Raw genomic sequence first — 17,094 nt, forward strand, 5'->3', positions numbered from 1 at the left:
AGACGTGTATATGTAGGCTTCACACACTACTCCTCTCCGAGAGAAGATTGGTACATTCTGTAATAGTGTCCCTTTCTGGCCATGAGCTCGCTGTGCGTGCCCTGCTCGAGGATTTCACCTCCGGACATGTAGACAATGACGTCCGCCGCTCTGACAATGTTGAGCCGCTAAAACAAACCGGTCAGTCAGGCCTTCAGAGTTTGACCATGCCATTGATGTCATGCCACTGTTTGTACTTACGTGAGTGATGAGAATCATCGTCCTCCCCCCTTGAATATCATGAAGGGTCTCTCGCACGAGCTACGAAATTGTCCTGTTAATGAATGCCCGTGGGACAAAGCCAAGGAAGCTATACGGATGCTCACCTGCTCAGACTCTGCATCCAAAGCGCTCGTGGGCTCGTCCAGGAGGAGTATCTCAGGGTTACGGATCAGAGCTCGTGCAATGGCGATACGCTGCTTTTGCCCGCCAGAGAATGCAATGCCCTGGCCACCGCATTCCGTATCGTATCCTTCTGGAAGGGAGGCAATAAAGTCCCCTAGACTGGCTGCGTTGCACGCTCTGGCAACATCGCTTTCCTGGACCTGTGTGTCGTCGACGCCGAGCATCACGTTCTCACGAAGAGAGCCTGTCGTGATAGTCATGTTAGACGAATCCATCCGTAGTGATAAACATGAAAGGCCTGCTTACCCCTGTACAATGTAGGCTCTTGTGGAACAATAGCCAACCTCTTCCGGTACTCATCAATATCAAATGTCGACACTGGCTGACCGAAAACGTTCAAGTTCCCGGACTGGGTGTCGTAAAAACGCTCGAGGAGCGCCAGCAAAGTGGACTTTCCAGACCCTGAGCTCCCGACTATTCCAACCGTCTGGCCGCGGAAGACTTTCAGCGAAATACCCTTCAACACCTGCGCGTCCGGCCGAGCCGGATAGGCGAAAGATACATTTTCAAAGTTGACGACCATGTCCGTCGATTTCTCTTGTGGTGTTTCGGGGGGCTGTTCTCTGGGTCCAGTTGCCTCGCGACCTCGCGCACGAAGGTCGAGGATATTGTTGGCCGCAATCTTGGCTTTGCTGATATCTGAAAATCCCGTTAGCAAATAATTGACTCCTTCCCCCCTCCCCCTGAATGGACAACATACTAGACGAGAAACCAAAGAGAGCGCCGGCTGCCTGTCCTCCAACAACCACGGCGATGAAAACGGTAAAGAAACGCTCCGTGGTCGTCTCTTCGTCTCTAAGCAGCGTACCTCCGTACCAGAAGGCCAATGCTGCCGCCAGGAGCTCAACGCTCTCCGATAGAGCAAAGAAGAGCGTGATGATTGCCGTTTTTCGGTAAAGTTTTCCGAGGGACGAGGAAAGATGCTGCTCGTAAGACTGACGCACGTTGTTCTCCATGGTGAACGCCTTGACGGTGCGAAATGCTGAGAGGGCGTCCGACGCGAAACGCGCACTCTCTTCGAAGATGGTGGCGGTCGTCTCAGCGAGCGACGAATCTAACTTCATGCGCAGGAATCCCGCAGCAAACACCGCTGGCATGGCACCGAATATAGCGACCAAGGCAAGTTTCCAAGAAAATGCCAGCGCAATGATGCTGCCACTTAGGATACTTACGAATATCGATATCAGGAGACCCATGTTAACGGATATCAGGTCGTGGAGGTTTGACGGGTCGGACGTCAGCCGTGACACGAGAGCACCCGACGCAACGCGATCGAAGAACTCCATACGTTGGGAAAGGATTGCGCGGAAGTAATCCAGACGATAAAACCTAGTGAGCCGCACACCGAGCAGGGTCATGAAGAAACCCAAGACGGCGTAGGATATCAGGGCGCCCAGCCCGACGACGAAAAACATAAGGGACCAAAAGTTGGCGTCTGACGCCAGTTGCTCGGCTGGGCCCTGGAATACCTGGAGGACCCTTCCCAGGAGGATGGCCTGGACGGGGAAGATTTGCGCCGTGACGATGCAAGCCATAACACCCGTCAGGAAAATGGGCCAGAAGCGCTTCTGTTCGATGGCAATTGTGCAAAGGTTGGACCAAAGAGAGCGCTTAGGGATCTCAGGGATCTTATCAATCTGGTTCGAAGTGTCTGGAGTGACAGGGGGTTCACCGTCCGGAGAGGCATCTTGAATCGGCGTCGTATCCCTAGCTTGTACTGCGGGATCATCAACCTCGAACTGGGTCTGCGCATGATAAAGCCGTTCATACACCCCGCCGGCGCCAATGAGCTCTTCGTGCGTCCCTTGTTCGGCAACTTTGCCCTGATCCAGGACCACGATACGGTGAGCTTGTTTTGCCGTCGTTATCTTGTGAGAAATAAAGAGAGTCGTCCGGTCTCGGGAAGATGCCATGAGGTCCTCGATGACTTTCGAGTTTTCAACGTCCAGAGCGCTTGTGGCTTCATCCATGAGTAGGATGGGACGCCGACCGACCAAGGCACGCGCAATTGCGATTCGCTGTTTCTGTCCACCGGATATAAGTGACGCCCGGTCACCCACAACGGTGCGGAATCCCTAGGAGCCAGGACTTGTCAGCGAGGTGAAAAAAAAAAGAAAAGAAGAAAAGGTATGGTCATAGAACGGTTCAACTGACCTGGGGCAACTTGGTGATGAATTCGTACGCTCCGGCCTCCCGACATGCTTGCTCAACAAGCCTCGTCTTTTCATCGTCTGTTGCGTCCTCCTGTTTTGTCCCGAGAAGGCCATACGCGACGTTTTCGAAAATGGAGGCATTGAACAGCTGGGGTTCCTGCTGAACGAGGGCAATTTGACTCCTGAGCGATTTGACGTCCACTGTCGATATGTCACGGTCGTCTAGATGGATGGCTCCGGCGGTGGGCTCATACCACCGCTCGAGGAGGGATATAAGAGTGCTCTTACCAGACCCAGACGGGCCAACTATTGCGGTGGATGTACCCTTCTCGAAGGTGAGGTTGATATCAGAAAGAGCATTGTGACCTTGGCGAGAAGGGTAACTGAACGACAAGTTGCGCAGCTCGAGATGGCCATGGCAAGCCTCATATTCGAATAGTCCTTGTTCTGGCGCCGGCCCCTCGTTTTGTTCGGCATCAGTGTCGAGTATCTTGAAAACAGCACCGGCCGCTGCGACTGCTTTGATGAAGCTTGGCATGTTGGGGCCCAGGGCCATAATCGCACCCAAGCCTATCAACATGGCAAAGAACACCCTGTAAAAAATCGCGTAAGTCTGGGACCCGGAATATGGAGGGAGACAGGGACGGATTGGGGCTTACGCAAGAATCCTACCGGGATCCGACATCATGCCGCGCCTGTAGAGGTAGGTGCCCAAGTAAAACCCGATGGCCCAGCCGGTGAACATGAAAAAGTACTGACAAGCAAACATGAGCCCAACAAAAGGCCCTCGCTTCTTGCCGTCCTTCTCAGCCTCTTCCAATATCTTGTCGTACTTTGCCAGAAACTTGCCGGCCGCTCCAAAGGCGACGACCGTCTTGATACTCCCGAGCGCGTCTTCGGCGATGGCGCTGCACTTGGTGTAGCGTTCGAGGAGGCCGGCCTCGATCTTTTGATCGCTGCCGACAATGAAGCCAATCAAACCCAGTGTGATGAGGACAAGGCCCAGCATGACAAGCGTCAGTTGCCACGATTGGGAGAAGGCAACAGCGAAGGCGGCGAGAAGCATCGAGAAGGCCTGTATCATGATCCCCACGCGATCAGACAATGCGGCTTGTATCGAGTTGCACTGGGTGGTGATGGTGTTGGACAGTGTTCCGGGGGTTTCCGCGTCATTCTCAGCGATTGTACGACTGAGGATTCGGTCTAAACACTTGAATAATGTCAGCGTGGGTGTTTTCATCCAACGACAGGGGGCGTGGTCGTACGGTAAGGCGTAGGGCTTGCACCATGCGATTCGCAGTGAAGCTGAAGCCGAGGCTCCACAAGTAGACGAGCTATTGCTCATGTTAGCACACTCTCGATGTTTCGCTGATTTTGAGTAGTCGGCGTACCGTAAATTTGCCGATGAACAAGTATACAAACCAGAGGCTGGAGTTGCACTTTCGTTAGCCGTCTCCAATACAGCATAGCCCGCCTCCTGCACCATGAACGTACGCATTTGTTTGCACCGATTGCATGAACTCGGTCGAAGACTGTTGGTTATCGGCGCTTCCAAAGTCGGTGAAATTGGCAGTCAAGCGACCAAGGACGAGGGCCATTAATGGCATGGCTAAGCGATTGGCAGGTCAGTATCGGTTGGAATGGATCCATGGCAACTACCAAATGACTTGGGACAGGCATATTTTACTTACCAGCGCCGCTGCAGAGGGCAGAGAAAACACACAAGATCTGGATTGTGCGATCGAGGCCTGTACCGAAGGTGAAGACTCGCTGCCCAAAATGTCAGACGATATCTTGACGACCGCATCAGCGTTTCTGACGTGGAATGGTAAATTCATACCAGCAACATGGCGAAGCCTCCTTGAGAAGAATCATCCTGTCTCCCGGGCTCGGCATCGCTGCTGGTGCCATCTGACCCAGTAGCGCCGCCATCTGGTTGCTTCATGCGTTCGAAGGAGGAGTCCTTCTCCTTGTCTGCCTTTCGTGTTTTCCTCATGATGATGGATGTGATTGAGATCCGAGATAGGATGCTAGGTTGAGGTAGCTAGAAAGCTGTAATCTGGTAGAAAGGCTTTTATTGGGGTTAGGGGAATAGGAGGAAGGGGCCCAAGGGCCAGGGGTCTTCGGCGGAGTCCTGGCGGAAATCTCAGGGTAGTAGCATCCCTTCGCTAACAGGACCATACATCGCACCTTCCCTCTTTACATGTTTTCCCGGCGAGCAAGAAAGAAAAAAAATCTCTGTTTGCGAGTAGACTGCAATACAAAGAAGGTAGGACTACCCGTACCTACCTGATATTAATTTAATGATTTACACGGTCTGGCATCCTGTGTCGATTCGAAGTCGCATGATTACAATAAGTTGCCGTTAAGTCTCCTATTGGTTGACTATTTACTATGTCTGTGCGTGTACTGTCTTTGTTGAATATTTCCGATTGGTCGTTGTATGGTTGGAAATTATTGCACCCATGTTCCGAACCCCCAAAATGGCAAAAATGGAGACCCACATCGGCATCAAGACAACCCCGTACCCTGTCAGTCCCTTGGTGAATGTCGTGCCGTCCCGCTCACCGGCCCCACCTAAGACCTCAAGTGCGATGTCGACAACGCAACGACTCCGTATAGGCGGAGTGCTACCAAACCGCTCAATGATTTACTGTAGCCTACATGTACTCTTCTCGTAAGGCTTCGGATTGGAAATGTTACTTTGCGCGGTGTCAGTATTTAGAGAATTGAAACAAAACGTACGATCATGTACTATTCACTTACTACAACCCACCATCAACTATGGCCTATGCCAAAGCTAGATTTCTCACATCTTCTAATCACACTGCCGTCGTCCACCTTCCCATGGCCCTAGACATGCACACAGCTTTTCTTTTACTCGGGTGTCTCCCCATAGGAGAACTACGCACCATCACTGCCCTTCCGCATTTTAAGTACAATCTTAGACTCATACGGAGGCAGCACCTGGCCCGGCATAAAGATATTATCCGGCTTCCCCCTCTCGGCATCCTCAAACTCGGCATCATATCGCATCAAAATCTTGGCAAACAGGACCTGTGACATGCGGACGCCGAGGTAACGACCCGGGCACATCTGCGCGCCATAACCGTAGGCAAGGAACGTGTTGCTCGCCGTGGTAGCGCGCGTTGAGGCGGTGTTGGTCTTTTCGTCGTAGAATCGGTACGGGTTGAATTGGCTTGCATTATCGTAGTTGTCATTGTCGTTCTGGACTAGCCATGCCGGGCTAGAGATCATGGATCCAGAACGAAGTGAGAGGCCTGACTTTTGAAGCTGCATGGGCTGAATGACCGAGCGCGTGACGCTGACTAGATGGGTTTCTATCAGACTCCAAGCCCCTAGGAGCGGGTTTGAATGTATGCACTTACACAAGGTTGGCCCATCCACTCGCAGTGTCTCTCTGGTGAAGCTCTCCAGCCGGGGAAGCGAGCTCATGGCTTGGTTATTCCATTCGCCATTATTAGCAGCCAGCGCGGCCGTGATCTCGTTCCGTAGTGGCCCTATGATGTCCTTATGGTGGATGGATTCGAAGAGGAGCTGGGTGACGAGACAGGCCACGGGACCGGCACTGTCAAAGCCGGTGAAGATGACTTCATCCGAAAAGATGTCGATTTGACGTTCCTCTTCGGCCTTGCTCATGGCAGTGGGATCCCGTTTGATTTGCCCCCTTTCCTCCTTGAGGTCGAGCATGGCTCCGAGCAACGTGTATTTGTCACGCACCGATTCTCCTTTTCTCCACGCGTCGATCGTCCTTCGAATCTCGGGGACAATAAAGCGCTTGAGCCTCTTGATGCATGCGCGAACCCTGAAGCCCTGGGGTGACAAGTACCAGAATGCTAATCGGAGAGGCGCGGGGACCCAGAAGTACATGTGGACGAAATGCGGCACATTGAGACAGTAATCCTCAATCTCCTTCATGTACTCTGGATTTCCCGAGAATTCTGGTCCGATCAGGAACGAGGCGGCAACCATGTGGACTAGGTGCCAGATTGTGAGAAACGCAGCGAAAGGCTCGTCGCCTGGCAAAGGCGTGTCAGTCATACGTCAACAGTACAAAGCGTCACGTCGACGTACTTTTGGCAAAACTGTCGAACAGCTGAGGAATAAGCTCGTCGGATCTTTCCACCACAGTGTTGTGAAGTTGATCTATTGCATGTCAGATTTGACTGGTGGAGACTGAATGACCAAGTTAAGAAATGTCATATATACTCATGTTCTTATTCACAGACTGTCGAACGGCATCCACATGGCAACGACCCAGGATGTTAGTATGCAGCTTGAAATGGTAGCTCTGCGGACATTAGTGTTGAAGTCAGCAACCCACACACTCTCAGTTAAATCTGTCATCTCCCCCTTTGGACGTACATCTTCTACAGCTTGTAGGAAGCTCAGCTTGTCAGGACCAGCGTTCTTGATTTCATCGCAGACGCCGGGAGGCACGACGACGACCAAATCGTCGTGCTGGCCCCAGTAAGCAAATGGCTTGCCCTTCTTGTTGAACTATTTTTCTTTTTTAGTTGCGAGACTCTTAATGCGGGATACTGGATTTACCGTGTCATAGCCTCGCTGCAGGACGCCTCGAAAGTTAACTTCGTTCTCCGTCCATCGTAGACGACGCCTTAGATACGACGCATCTCCGACAATTGCAACATCGCCTAATCGCCTTCTCTGCTTCTGGTATTGGAGGTAGTCGAGAAGCACAATAATAGAGATTATAACCGATACGGCCACGCCAGCGCCGGCCAATGGGCTATTGAGCAGAATGTGCGGGACGTGGTCCAAGAGGGAAGCCAGTGAAACTACCATGGTGTTCATTCTATCCATGGGGGCCAGCGTGGCAAGTAAGTCATGAGTTGAAAGAAAGGGGAGGACAAAACAAAAAATGACGAGAAAGAATTACATTAAAAGTACCTAGGTAGTGTGATTAAGAGCGACGACCTGTAGCTTTCTCCATTTAGATCGTGATGCCACACGGCAATCTACCCCAGGTGTTCCTCCTCTGTCGCTGTTCAAGTCGGTCACCGAGGCGAATGGAGTACATGTAATCAATGAACCTGAACCCCCCCCCCCCCCCTTTTTCTCAATGGTTGTGTTCCCCTAATCACTTATCTTCCCACGTAAGGATATGTTATGCCTGGAACAGGCAGGTGTTAGTTTGCTTCTATTTTTTTTTTTCTTGTTTTCGAAATAAATCATACTAATAAACGAAAATTCTTGTTGGTGCTGCTAAAAGGGGCATGTTCTGCCACTACCCCCTATGGCTGGTTCGATATAGCGGCAGGGCTCTTTAAGCATCAAATAATAAACAATCGTCCTGATCTTAACTCGTTTGATTTATAACTTTGTATGCGTTGAAATAGAAAACCGTGTTGTGACCATGGCCGCCCAACTACCGATGTTTATTATACATACATCTGATGCTATACACTATACGTCCGAATCTTGTTTCTATCGGAATCAACGAGATGCAAGGGCGTGGATCCTAAGTATTCTTATTGCAGCAAAGAGAGATTGTAATTAGTGGACATTATGTATACCTCGAATGGCTTATACTCTGCCAGTTATACAGTACCGTAACTCCTGTAGGCTGTAACGCTGGGCCAGGGCCGCAGCCCCGTCATACACCACCTTGGCTGAAGACGTGATCGGGCAATCCTATGGCACCATGCGGAGACAATAGCATGATAATACCCTGTACCTGACTATAGCATATATATAAAAGGACCACGATAAGTTGTAATCACTCACGAGTGCTTCGAGTTCCATAATTCCACCCATCCCATGATAGTCCGCAACCCCCTGGAGATATCCCGCAACAACACCGACGCCGACCGAGCAAAACTGTCCTGTCGTACCCCATTCAGGAGCTTTTCGCGCTCTTCCACCAACACTGCCAGCTTATAGAACCTGGCCTGCAGAAGCCTTCTCAAAAACCGAAATCGTGCCCTCGACGTGACCCTGAAATCGCCTATGAAGAGCACGCCGTTATCGTCCGGGCTGCCGGAACCGGACCGGCCAGGTCGCAATACAAACTCGTCCCGCGCCGTCTTCTGAAGAGCGTCGAGCATCATCCGGACGCTGACCAGCGCTAGCAGGTGCATGGTGCTTTCCTGGCAGCAGTTCTTGCACCCATGGAGCCTGGAGAGGGACTCGACAATTTCGCCCTCCATGATTAGGGCGCTGTCGATGGGGAGTGAGCTGGCTATCTGTTGCTCCGTTTTCAACTTTACGATGCACTCCGATATGGCCGAGATGCAGTTGCACTGGGCCGTCCATTTGGGGTCTGGCAATGATGGCGCTCCAGCCCTGCGGCCAGATACCGGCCGTGCGTCTGGGTCAGAGCCGACGCCTGGATGCATGTAAGATGCAGGCGAGGCGGAAGATGTAGAAAATGGTATTGCAACAGGGCGTGCTGGGGCGGACTCGAACCGCGACGATTTGGAGGATTCGGTTAGGCCGACGGTATCTTGACAGGTGTGGCGGCCCAAGACGGCGAGAAGGTCAAACGAATGGTCGAACATGTGCTGGCTCGCTGGTAGCGCATTGTTTGAGCTCGATATGGAGTCTGTGCGAAAGAAGTCGTCTAGCTGTTGATCGAGGCAGAGGACGGAGATGTCGCTGGGATGTCGTTGGTGGGGATTCTGCTGTTGTTCTTGTTCTTGTTGTTGCTGCTTCTCTTGTTGTGGCGGCGATGCTCGTGAGGCTATGGAATCAAAGGGACCTTCGAGGGTGGTGATGGAGATGCCAGGGGAACGCAGATCCGTTCCTGCCTCATCGAAAAGCTCGACTGGCGACGACGCGGTGGGTCCCTGGAAGTCCACTAAGCTCGACATGTCTTCTGGAAACGAAGGCAAAAGTGGAAAGGCGGCGATATCATCCAGGTCCATGGGCGTGCCGGTCGGCAAGAACGCCAGAGAATTAATTGTCGACTGTGTGCCGGTATCATCGAGGGGATTGTCTCCGCTAGGATGCTCCAAGCCGGCTATCATGGAAACCCAAGCATCTTCTTGTCTTTGATTCGAGTCGTTCGACTCCGATATTGACGGTCCGCCCGCCGCGGCTGCAGAGACTGGGGTTTGTCTGACGGCTATCGTGTCGGCATCCGTGAGCCCGCGCTCAGCGGTCGGCGCGGGTGATACTGGACTGGGTGACGTTCTTGCGTCTGGCCCAGCCTTCGTCTGCGCAAGGGAGCCGGACGACGAGTCTTCTGTGGCGCTCTTCTTTGCCCTTGGACGTCCCATGCGACGCGAGAGGCTATACACGCACTCCAGCTTTTGAACAGAACATCTCCGACATGTCGGCTTCTCATGACCACATTTGACCTTGGCTGCCTGGCAACTATCGCATGAAGTCCGGTACTTTGGCGCTCGCGCCGTCGTACGAGCGACACTGGCTTGGGCGACCATACTTGTGCGTGATTTGATCAGAATCTGAAGAGGCACGACGAGCCCGAAAGAGTCACGGACGTAATGGATGCTTAAGGGTCCTACAAGTACGGACGAACCCTTCCCCGACTCCTTGGCGTCTTACAGTACCTATCTATACTTAAGACGTGCAGTGCGGGCGAGGTGAGCGATCGGTGTGCTCACCTTGTCCTCACTTCTTATGACCTCGCGCTGTCCCGGTCTGCACTTGAAAGATGATGGGTGCATGCAAGTCGCAAACAGCATTCGAAGCATCTCTTGGGAGAAGAGTATTCATGGTTGAGGCCTGATGATTGGCTGCGCGGCCCATGGCCTGGACCGGCGAAGGGAGGAAAGGTGGGTGTGGCAATGCTGCTGACCTCGCATAGGTATGCAGAAATAAGTGGCGTTGTGGCATCCTTCGAAGGTCCAAGTCAACCTAGAGGGTAGGGTGACCTATCCCAATGGTTTACAGTGTCTAGACATAACTGTCGAGTAAATGTACCTACAACACCACCTTATAGGTATGGGTAGGTGGGGTACATTTACTCGATATTTGTGTCGAGCTATTGTATCAATTAGGGCTATCAGATATTGACTTCGGAGACTTCTCGGCGGTAAAACACCTGCCGAGCGAGATCTACAAGGTCTGTACGGGAAAAGGTGACCCCTGGGCCGTCCCGACAGCCACACCGGCAGCCACCTTGTAGCTATCCCGTCGTTGTTCGGAGTTGGACTCGGAAGTAAACGCGAAAGTACAGCCTACAATCAATTGGACAGCTCAGAAGCTCTCGAAAGCATACCATACTACACTAGTCGACATGATAGGCCCCGGCCGGGAACGAGTGTCCCAAAACGGCGAGCGAGAATGGCAATATAGCCATTGAACCTGGGTATCCGATGGCCAAGATGCCCTCTGGGTCGCATAAAGGTGCACTAAGTGCAGGATCTTGACCGGTGAATACGGCAAGTGTTGAGAGGTGAGGGCACCTTGACGGGAGAAAGGAGCGACCGTACAAGTCTCTAGAGGTGATGAATGTGTTCGTACCATATAATGTACACATCCCTCTGTAGTGGTGTGGCGGCCGGGGCACGCGGGGTTCCTGCAGAGCATACGCAACCGGCGACTCGGTGTGTAACTGCGGGGGAAGTTGAATCGGCTGGGTAAATCTCATGCTTACCCGGGTGGTATTCTCATGCAACGGATGGTGTGTGTGTGTGTGTGTGTGTGTTGATGAAGTATAGTCGCTGGGGATACTGGGACGTGATGAAGAGCAGGGATGTTGTCTCGATGGCATCCTAGCGTCGATCTAGACCGTTGGATGATCGACGCCACCAACCACGAGGGTTACCCCGGTATTAGTGATCATCTAAGCGTATGTGGGTACACGCACTACGGTACGTCACTCTTCTACTCAAGGCTGTTTATATCGCCTCGGATAGTTAGCCGAATATTTCAATACGTGCAGATTTTAGGCCTGGCCGGAGTGGACTTGTTGCTGCAATGTTTTACCTGATGCGAAGTCTAATGCGATCTCTGGGATATCCGGGAGTCCTCGCTCAAGCCGGCTACCACACCACATGGGTGGAATGATGCAGCCGTCCTGGGCATGCCGCACGAGCCACGGATTAGGAATCTAGGGCCAGATGGACCATACAACGAGTGGTCGAAATGTAACCACGGTTGCATGCTGCGGCATTCCATCGTACGTTTCATCGTATAATATGTGCATATCAGGCGGAGCCGCGGAGGTCCATTCAGCCCTTTTTAGCTGGCTCTAGACAGTTATGGTTCCCTCCTGCATCTCAACCCCCCCTTCGTCTTCTTTAGTCAACCATCCGTAAGTCAATGTAACGGTGAATGATAAGAAGGAACGAGTTTAATTCTACCCGGGTTTATGCTCGGATCAGGTGAATACACCCATACTAGAGGGTAGCTGAATCGCCACGTTCCGTCCACCGAGTCTTAACCTCTATGCACATTGCGCAGCACACATTGCTACATCTTGACAAATGAGACTTTTTTTTATTGCTCGGTTAAAATCAGCAGCATCTCAAATTCGCATTTGTAGCGCACCAATGCACCAAGCTTCCCACCCATTCCGCTCCAAATCTTGTCGCGCCTCGAAGCCCTTGAAGGAGGCCTAGGAACCCGTAGTCGGCAAGATTGCATCCGCAACAAAAAGGGAACTTCTGCTACCACCGACAGTCCAAAGTAGAGGGCCATATTCCTACGTCATTACACGAATTTCCATTTAATAGCTCATCCTATCTCATCACAAAACTTCGTGTCGCTCTATACGCTGGAATTATAAGACAGAGCAGGGTCTATTAGGCGAAAAGTACCGGTCCGAGTGATCGAGAGCATGGATACTAATTTCATCCATTTTATCACCTCTGCCAAAATACGAGACGTGTCTGGACGCGGCTCTGATGGTAGGCGCTTTGGGCCAAATAGGAGGCAGGACTGTCTGACTGTATTTGGAGTTCTCAGACCGTCGCGTGACTTTGTGAATGAACGACGAGGACATGGAGAGGGGAGGTAAGCATGTTGCACAGATGCTACCTACTCAAGTAGTTTCGGTTAACGGGCCAATTGAGCCAGGGGGCTCACAGGGAATACGTCGTACGCAGGGGTTTTGGTGGCCTGGTGGCTGGGTCGGATGCTGCCCATCTTCATCCATATCGATAACCAGCACCTTATCAAGTGTCAGAATCTTAGAGCCATGGGTTAAAAAGCTCGTGCTGTCCAGTGTTGCGAGTCGTGGCGTGGGGAGCGGTTCCAGGCGATTGACATCAATGATATTTGATGGAAATGTAAGGAACGTGTAACCCACACTGCAGACAACATGCAACGAAACCACTGCAATTGCCCCGTCAACACGCTTCAGCGTATTGCCGGTCGTCTGAACCAAGACACGCTGCCCGTCGACGACATTCTACAAATCGGCACCGAGCTGGCCGGCCATTTTTCCACCATCATCCACTGCGAGCGATGCATCACCACGAAACGAACCACTGGCATGCTGTCACAGATCACATCGCGACTGGTCTCATTCTACGAGGCCGCCTTCCTCAGCGCGGCTGCCAGTCTGACCTCCTCATCAAGACGGCCGTCAGTGAACGAGGCGAGCTTCCTGTCGACGCCACCTCTCTCACGGAACGGCGAGGCGAGCACCCCGCTGCCGACGGCGATGCAGGGCGTCTCCGGATGTCAGTCCATTTCTCGCGAGATCAAACTCGGCGCCCTTTCAATCCACGGACCCGAAGCCCGACTACTCGTCGAAGTGGTTTTAGTAGACTTGTGCCTAGATCTCAACGACAAGATCCAGGAGTGGAAGCTCGTGGCGGATGCGTTGCTGGAAGCGGCTGAGGAGCAGTACGACGAGGTCATCTGTCAGTGTCTGGACAGATTGGCGAAGTTGATTGGTCTACTTCAGTTTGATGGATTTTCTGTAGAACGTTCTTGAGCACATGCTTGGTGCTTCTTTGCGAGTATGATTCTAAGGGTGTGGCATAATCACAACAGTGTAGATCCCTTGACCATAATGGCAGGTCATAAAGCTCGGCATACGAAACAGTGGCAACAGAATGGGGAAAGGGGGGGTAGAAGGGGTTTACGAAGTACAGGTGCAGGGAGAAATGGGTGACGGGAGTGGAAAAGGGGTAAAATTGGAGATCCAGGGGTACCGACAGAGTTCGATCCAACTCCATCATGGCCAGCCAGCCCGTGTCGGTTGCCGACAGAAAGAGCCTTCTCAAAGTTAGCACGGGGACTGGGCTATCGGCACAAATTTCGTTCAAAGTATAGGTTCAAAACAGCCGTTCCCGTCATTAGATCCTACAGTACTAGTCTATCACAAAACATTGAATCAACAAAGATCAACTATCCTCATCTCAAAGATGCCTATCGACAAGTTCTCCGCCAAGTCCCTGGACACGGACGTTCCAGTCAAGCCCTTCCTCTTCGTAGTTGAAGGCCGCTACCAGAACTGGATCAAGCCCATTATTCTGCTCGAGTGCCTGGGAATTGACTACGACACCGCGTGCCTGGACGGACCGGCAACCAGAACGGACTGGTATACGAAGATTCACCCCCAGAGATATGTCCCTGCCTTAATCGATGCCGAGGAGGGCAGGAGAGTCACGGCATGGGATAGCTCCCAGATTCTCCAGTACTTGGCCGACAAATACGACGCCGAGATGATGTGGAACGGCAAGACACTAGCAGAGAAGGTCGAGCTCGGGAACTGGCTGACTTTCGAGACGGCGTCCCTCGGGTATGCCACGTAGTCCATTCCCCGAGGTGGACTGCGGGAAGCAAAGCTGATGTATCATGTGTCTTTAGGCCGACCGCAAAGTACTGGGTATGGTACGCGATCCGAAAACCTGAAGACCAGAATCCAAAGGCTCAGGAGAAGTGAGATAGATCCTAAACAATTGATCCCACTCTAACGGTCGCTGAAGGTGTGCTAACAAAGTCAAATCACGGTAGGATGCTGAACGATCTGAAGGTCCAGTACGGCATCCTCGAGAAACATCTGTCTCAGCCGGGCCAGGGATGGATTGGTCTCAAAGACAGACCGACCATTGCGGATATTTCCATCTATCCGTTTGCTGACGATCCGACCATGGCCCGCATGGGATTAGACAAGAATGACTTTCCGGCGCTAAAGGCGTGGAGCGACAAGTTTGCAAAGATTCCAGGCGTGGCCAAGGCGTACGCGGAGATGGATTCTCGGAAGGAGATTGAGATTGGAGAGTAAAGCCTATCGCGCGGGATTAAGGAAACGTTGCATCTGGTCTCCCATGTTGTTTTAGTTTATTTGCTCTAGTTCGATTGTATCAGCTATTGTTGTAATGCACGTGTCCCATGCTGACCACCACAGTAACAAGAGACTACTAAGACACCATCGTGAACATTACTCGAGTTTCGTATTACATTTCGGCTTATATTTACAAATGACATTACTAGTAGCCCACTATGCTGTCCGGTGACTCTCTGTCGCAAGACTTCCTAGAGATATTTAAACACCTACTGCTTGTTCTAAGGGGGTGCTCTCAACGGTCTGGGGCTCTCGAGACAATGAATGGTGGCCCGCGGGCAATATGAGAAGGATAATCTGACAGAGGGGAGGGCTGACTTTGATGCTGACACAAAGTTGCTATTCCTTATCGGGCTGAACTTTGTATTCCTCTTCGTAGGAAGAAATACACTAAAACTACAGAGTGAAAGTCGCACATCTTTACAACATATAGACGATCGCCGTTATTAACCGTTGTGGGGACCGGGGATATTCCCGAGCCGTGTCTGTATTCGGACTAGTAGACCCACCCCACGTACCCCGGAGGCCGAAGATCTCGGGACGTTTCAGGGATACAACCGGGGATACCCCTGTTCTTCCTCGGAGGCATTTAACTTCCACTAGTACACTATAACGTACATCCATCAACCGGTTACTGCAGATACTTCTCTAATAGTCGATATATCTAATCCGATAACCCGGCGATACTCTTAATTACGCAAATCGTCAGCGATCGACTTAGTTTCGCACACCATGAGTGGGGCCGATGAGAATCTCACCCGAGCCCATGAGCTCCTGGCCGACGTCCCACTGATAGGCAAGTCCTTAAGGTTTCGTTTCTACGTACGCTGGCCTAAGACTAATAGCCCGGTAGACGGGCATAATGATTTTCCGTTTATGATACGTGGGTGGTATCTGGGACGAGTTGGTGATCCAGAAGTTGACGCGCATGAAATGCCCATCGCCCACACCGACCTTCTACGCCTGCGGAAGGGATCTGTCGGCGGAGTCTTTTGGAGTGCCTATGTGCCTTGGTGCGTCTAACTGGTCATGCCTCATTTGGGTTTGTCATTTTTAACTGATGAGTTGGGTATCAGCCCAAGTGCCAATGCGAACAATGACTTCTCAGATGAGGTTCATTATGAAAGCCTGAGAGCCACCATGCAACAGATTGATATCATATATTCTCTTGTGGAACGGTACCCTCACGCTCTCGGGCTCGCTCGGACGTCAGGAGAAGTATGGGACGTCTTCCGATCCGGCCGCGTAGCAAGTTTGATTGGCGTTGAAGGCTTGCATCAGATTGCCAACAGCGCGAGTGTCCTGAGGAATTTCCATCGCCTGGGAGTCCGCTACATTACCTTGACTCATGATAGCAACAACATTTATGCCGACGCGACGGTAAGTATTCACGGCGATCTACATATCAACGATTAGTTTAGGGGGTCCTGGTTGACGTTGACTGGGAATTAATGCAGAACTCTTCGGGGCCCATTCACAACGGACTGTCAGAAAAGGGTATCGCGATGGTCAACGAGATGAATCGAATTGGAATGTGAGCTCGAGACCACATATTGACTTTGGACAATACCCCAGGCATTAGCTAACCGTGGCAGGATTATTGACCTTTCACACACCTCCGTTGCGGTTCAGAAACAAGTCCTGGAGATTTCCAAAGCTCCGGTCATATTCTCACACTCGTCCTGGTAAGTCGGCAGTGGTATTATTATCTACGTTGGAGATTCACGACTGACGTAAGATTGAAGCTCGGCCGTCACCAAGCACCCACGCAACAGCCCAGAAGAGGTCCTGGACATGCTAAAAACCAATGGAGGGGTCTTCATGATCTCGTTCCTGCCCAAACTGACGGATGCCGACCGCCCGACCCTTGAGCGGGTGGCGGATCATATCCAGCACGTGGGGGAGCGCATCGGCTACAAGCATGTTGGGATCGGGTCCGACTTTGATGGTATCATGCAAACGGCTTCAGGCCTGGAAGATGTGTCCAAGTTCCCCATGCTGATTGCTGAACTCCTGAGACGGGGTGTGCCGGAAGAGTCGATTCGAGATCTGGTTGGACTCAATGCGCTACGTGTGTTGGATGAGGTCGAAGCGGTATCGGAAAGAATGAAGAATGGGGGAGAAGAGATGTTACACGACGAGTTTGAGCCGATTTGGGACCCGGAGATACGAAACAAGGTTAGACAAGTACGAGGGGTCTCTGACTGAGATTATAAGATGCACGTGGCTATTTGAATACAGATATGA

At 51.8% G+C, this 17,094-nt stretch overlaps 7 protein-coding genes across 7 annotated transcripts; 3 read left to right on the forward strand and 4 right to left on the reverse strand.

Moving 5' to 3' along the window:
* Positions 1 to 26: 26 nt before the first annotated feature.
* Positions 27 to 4,593, reverse strand: ACRALDRAFT_1054549 (uncharacterized protein; the record flags this gene model as incomplete). The annotated part of the gene is made up of 10 exons (XM_071015822.1): positions 27 to 167; positions 241 to 300; positions 366 to 628; positions 691 to 1,083; positions 1,145 to 2,519; positions 2,599 to 3,190; positions 3,257 to 3,807; positions 3,863 to 3,931; positions 3,989 to 4,036; positions 4,438 to 4,593. 10 exons carry the CDS (start codon positions 4,591 to 4,593, stop codon positions 27 to 29), a joined length of 3,648 nt encoding a protein of 1,215 aa, XP_070878326.1.
* A 908-nt stretch (positions 4,594 to 5,501) lies between these two features.
* ACRALDRAFT_1067835 (uncharacterized protein) lies at positions 5,502 to 7,424 on the reverse strand (the record flags this gene model as incomplete). Its single annotated transcript, XM_071017489.1, has 5 exons — positions 5,502 to 5,926; positions 5,987 to 6,637; positions 6,693 to 6,764; positions 6,947 to 7,118; positions 7,170 to 7,424. 5 exons carry the CDS (start codon positions 7,422 to 7,424, stop codon positions 5,502 to 5,504), a joined length of 1,575 nt encoding a protein of 524 aa, XP_070878327.1.
* Positions 7,425 to 8,362: 938 nt separating this feature from the next.
* ACRALDRAFT_206522 (uncharacterized protein) lies at positions 8,363 to 11,196 on the reverse strand (the record flags this gene model as incomplete). Its single annotated transcript, XM_071022060.1, has 9 exons — positions 8,363 to 10,143; positions 10,171 to 10,249; positions 10,284 to 10,440; positions 10,478 to 10,526; positions 10,648 to 10,661; positions 10,690 to 10,783; positions 10,843 to 10,937; positions 10,977 to 11,042; positions 11,084 to 11,196. The coding sequence occupies 9 exons, from the start codon at positions 11,194 to 11,196 to the stop codon at positions 8,363 to 8,365; spliced, it is 2,448 nt and encodes an 815-aa protein (XP_070878328.1).
* A 1,674-nt stretch (positions 11,197 to 12,870) lies between these two features.
* ACRALDRAFT_1067834 (uncharacterized protein) lies at positions 12,871 to 13,480 on the forward strand (the record flags this gene model as incomplete). The annotated part of the gene is made up of 3 exons (XM_071017488.1): positions 12,871 to 13,234; positions 13,334 to 13,417; positions 13,476 to 13,480. The coding sequence occupies 3 exons, from the start codon at positions 12,871 to 12,873 to the stop codon at positions 13,478 to 13,480; spliced, it is 453 nt and encodes a 150-aa protein (XP_070878329.1).
* Positions 13,481 to 14,011: 531 nt separating this feature from the next.
* On the forward strand, positions 14,012 to 14,751 carry ACRALDRAFT_2066609 (uncharacterized protein; the record flags this gene model as incomplete). Its single annotated transcript, XM_071022084.1, has 3 exons — positions 14,012 to 14,301; positions 14,370 to 14,441; positions 14,517 to 14,751. Coding segments are annotated over 3 exons (597 nt in total), but the record flags the coding sequence as incomplete, so codon positions are not given.
* A 331-nt stretch (positions 14,752 to 15,082) lies between these two features.
* ACRALDRAFT_206520 (uncharacterized protein) lies at positions 15,083 to 15,436 on the reverse strand (the record flags this gene model as incomplete). The annotated part of the gene is made up of 3 exons (XM_071022059.1): positions 15,083 to 15,164; positions 15,208 to 15,243; positions 15,357 to 15,436. 3 exons carry the CDS (start codon positions 15,434 to 15,436, stop codon positions 15,083 to 15,085), a joined length of 198 nt encoding a protein of 65 aa, XP_070878331.1.
* A 143-nt stretch (positions 15,437 to 15,579) lies between these two features.
* Positions 15,580 to 17,055, forward strand: ACRALDRAFT_1025728 (uncharacterized protein; the record flags this gene model as incomplete). Its single annotated transcript, XM_071014763.1, has 5 exons — positions 15,580 to 15,860; positions 15,924 to 16,227; positions 16,305 to 16,381; positions 16,443 to 16,532; positions 16,593 to 17,055. The coding sequence occupies 5 exons, from the start codon at positions 15,580 to 15,582 to the stop codon at positions 17,053 to 17,055; spliced, it is 1,215 nt and encodes a 404-aa protein (XP_070878332.1).
* Between the last annotated feature and the right edge of the window lie 39 nt (positions 17,056 to 17,094).

Source organism: Sodiomyces alcalophilus (assembly GCF_042370955.1).
Source record: "Sodiomyces alcalophilus JCM 7366 unplaced genomic scaffold ACRALscaffold_1, whole genome shotgun sequence".
NCBI classification, from domain to species: domain Eukaryota; kingdom Fungi; phylum Ascomycota; class Sordariomycetes; order Glomerellales; family Plectosphaerellaceae; genus Sodiomyces; species Sodiomyces alcalophilus.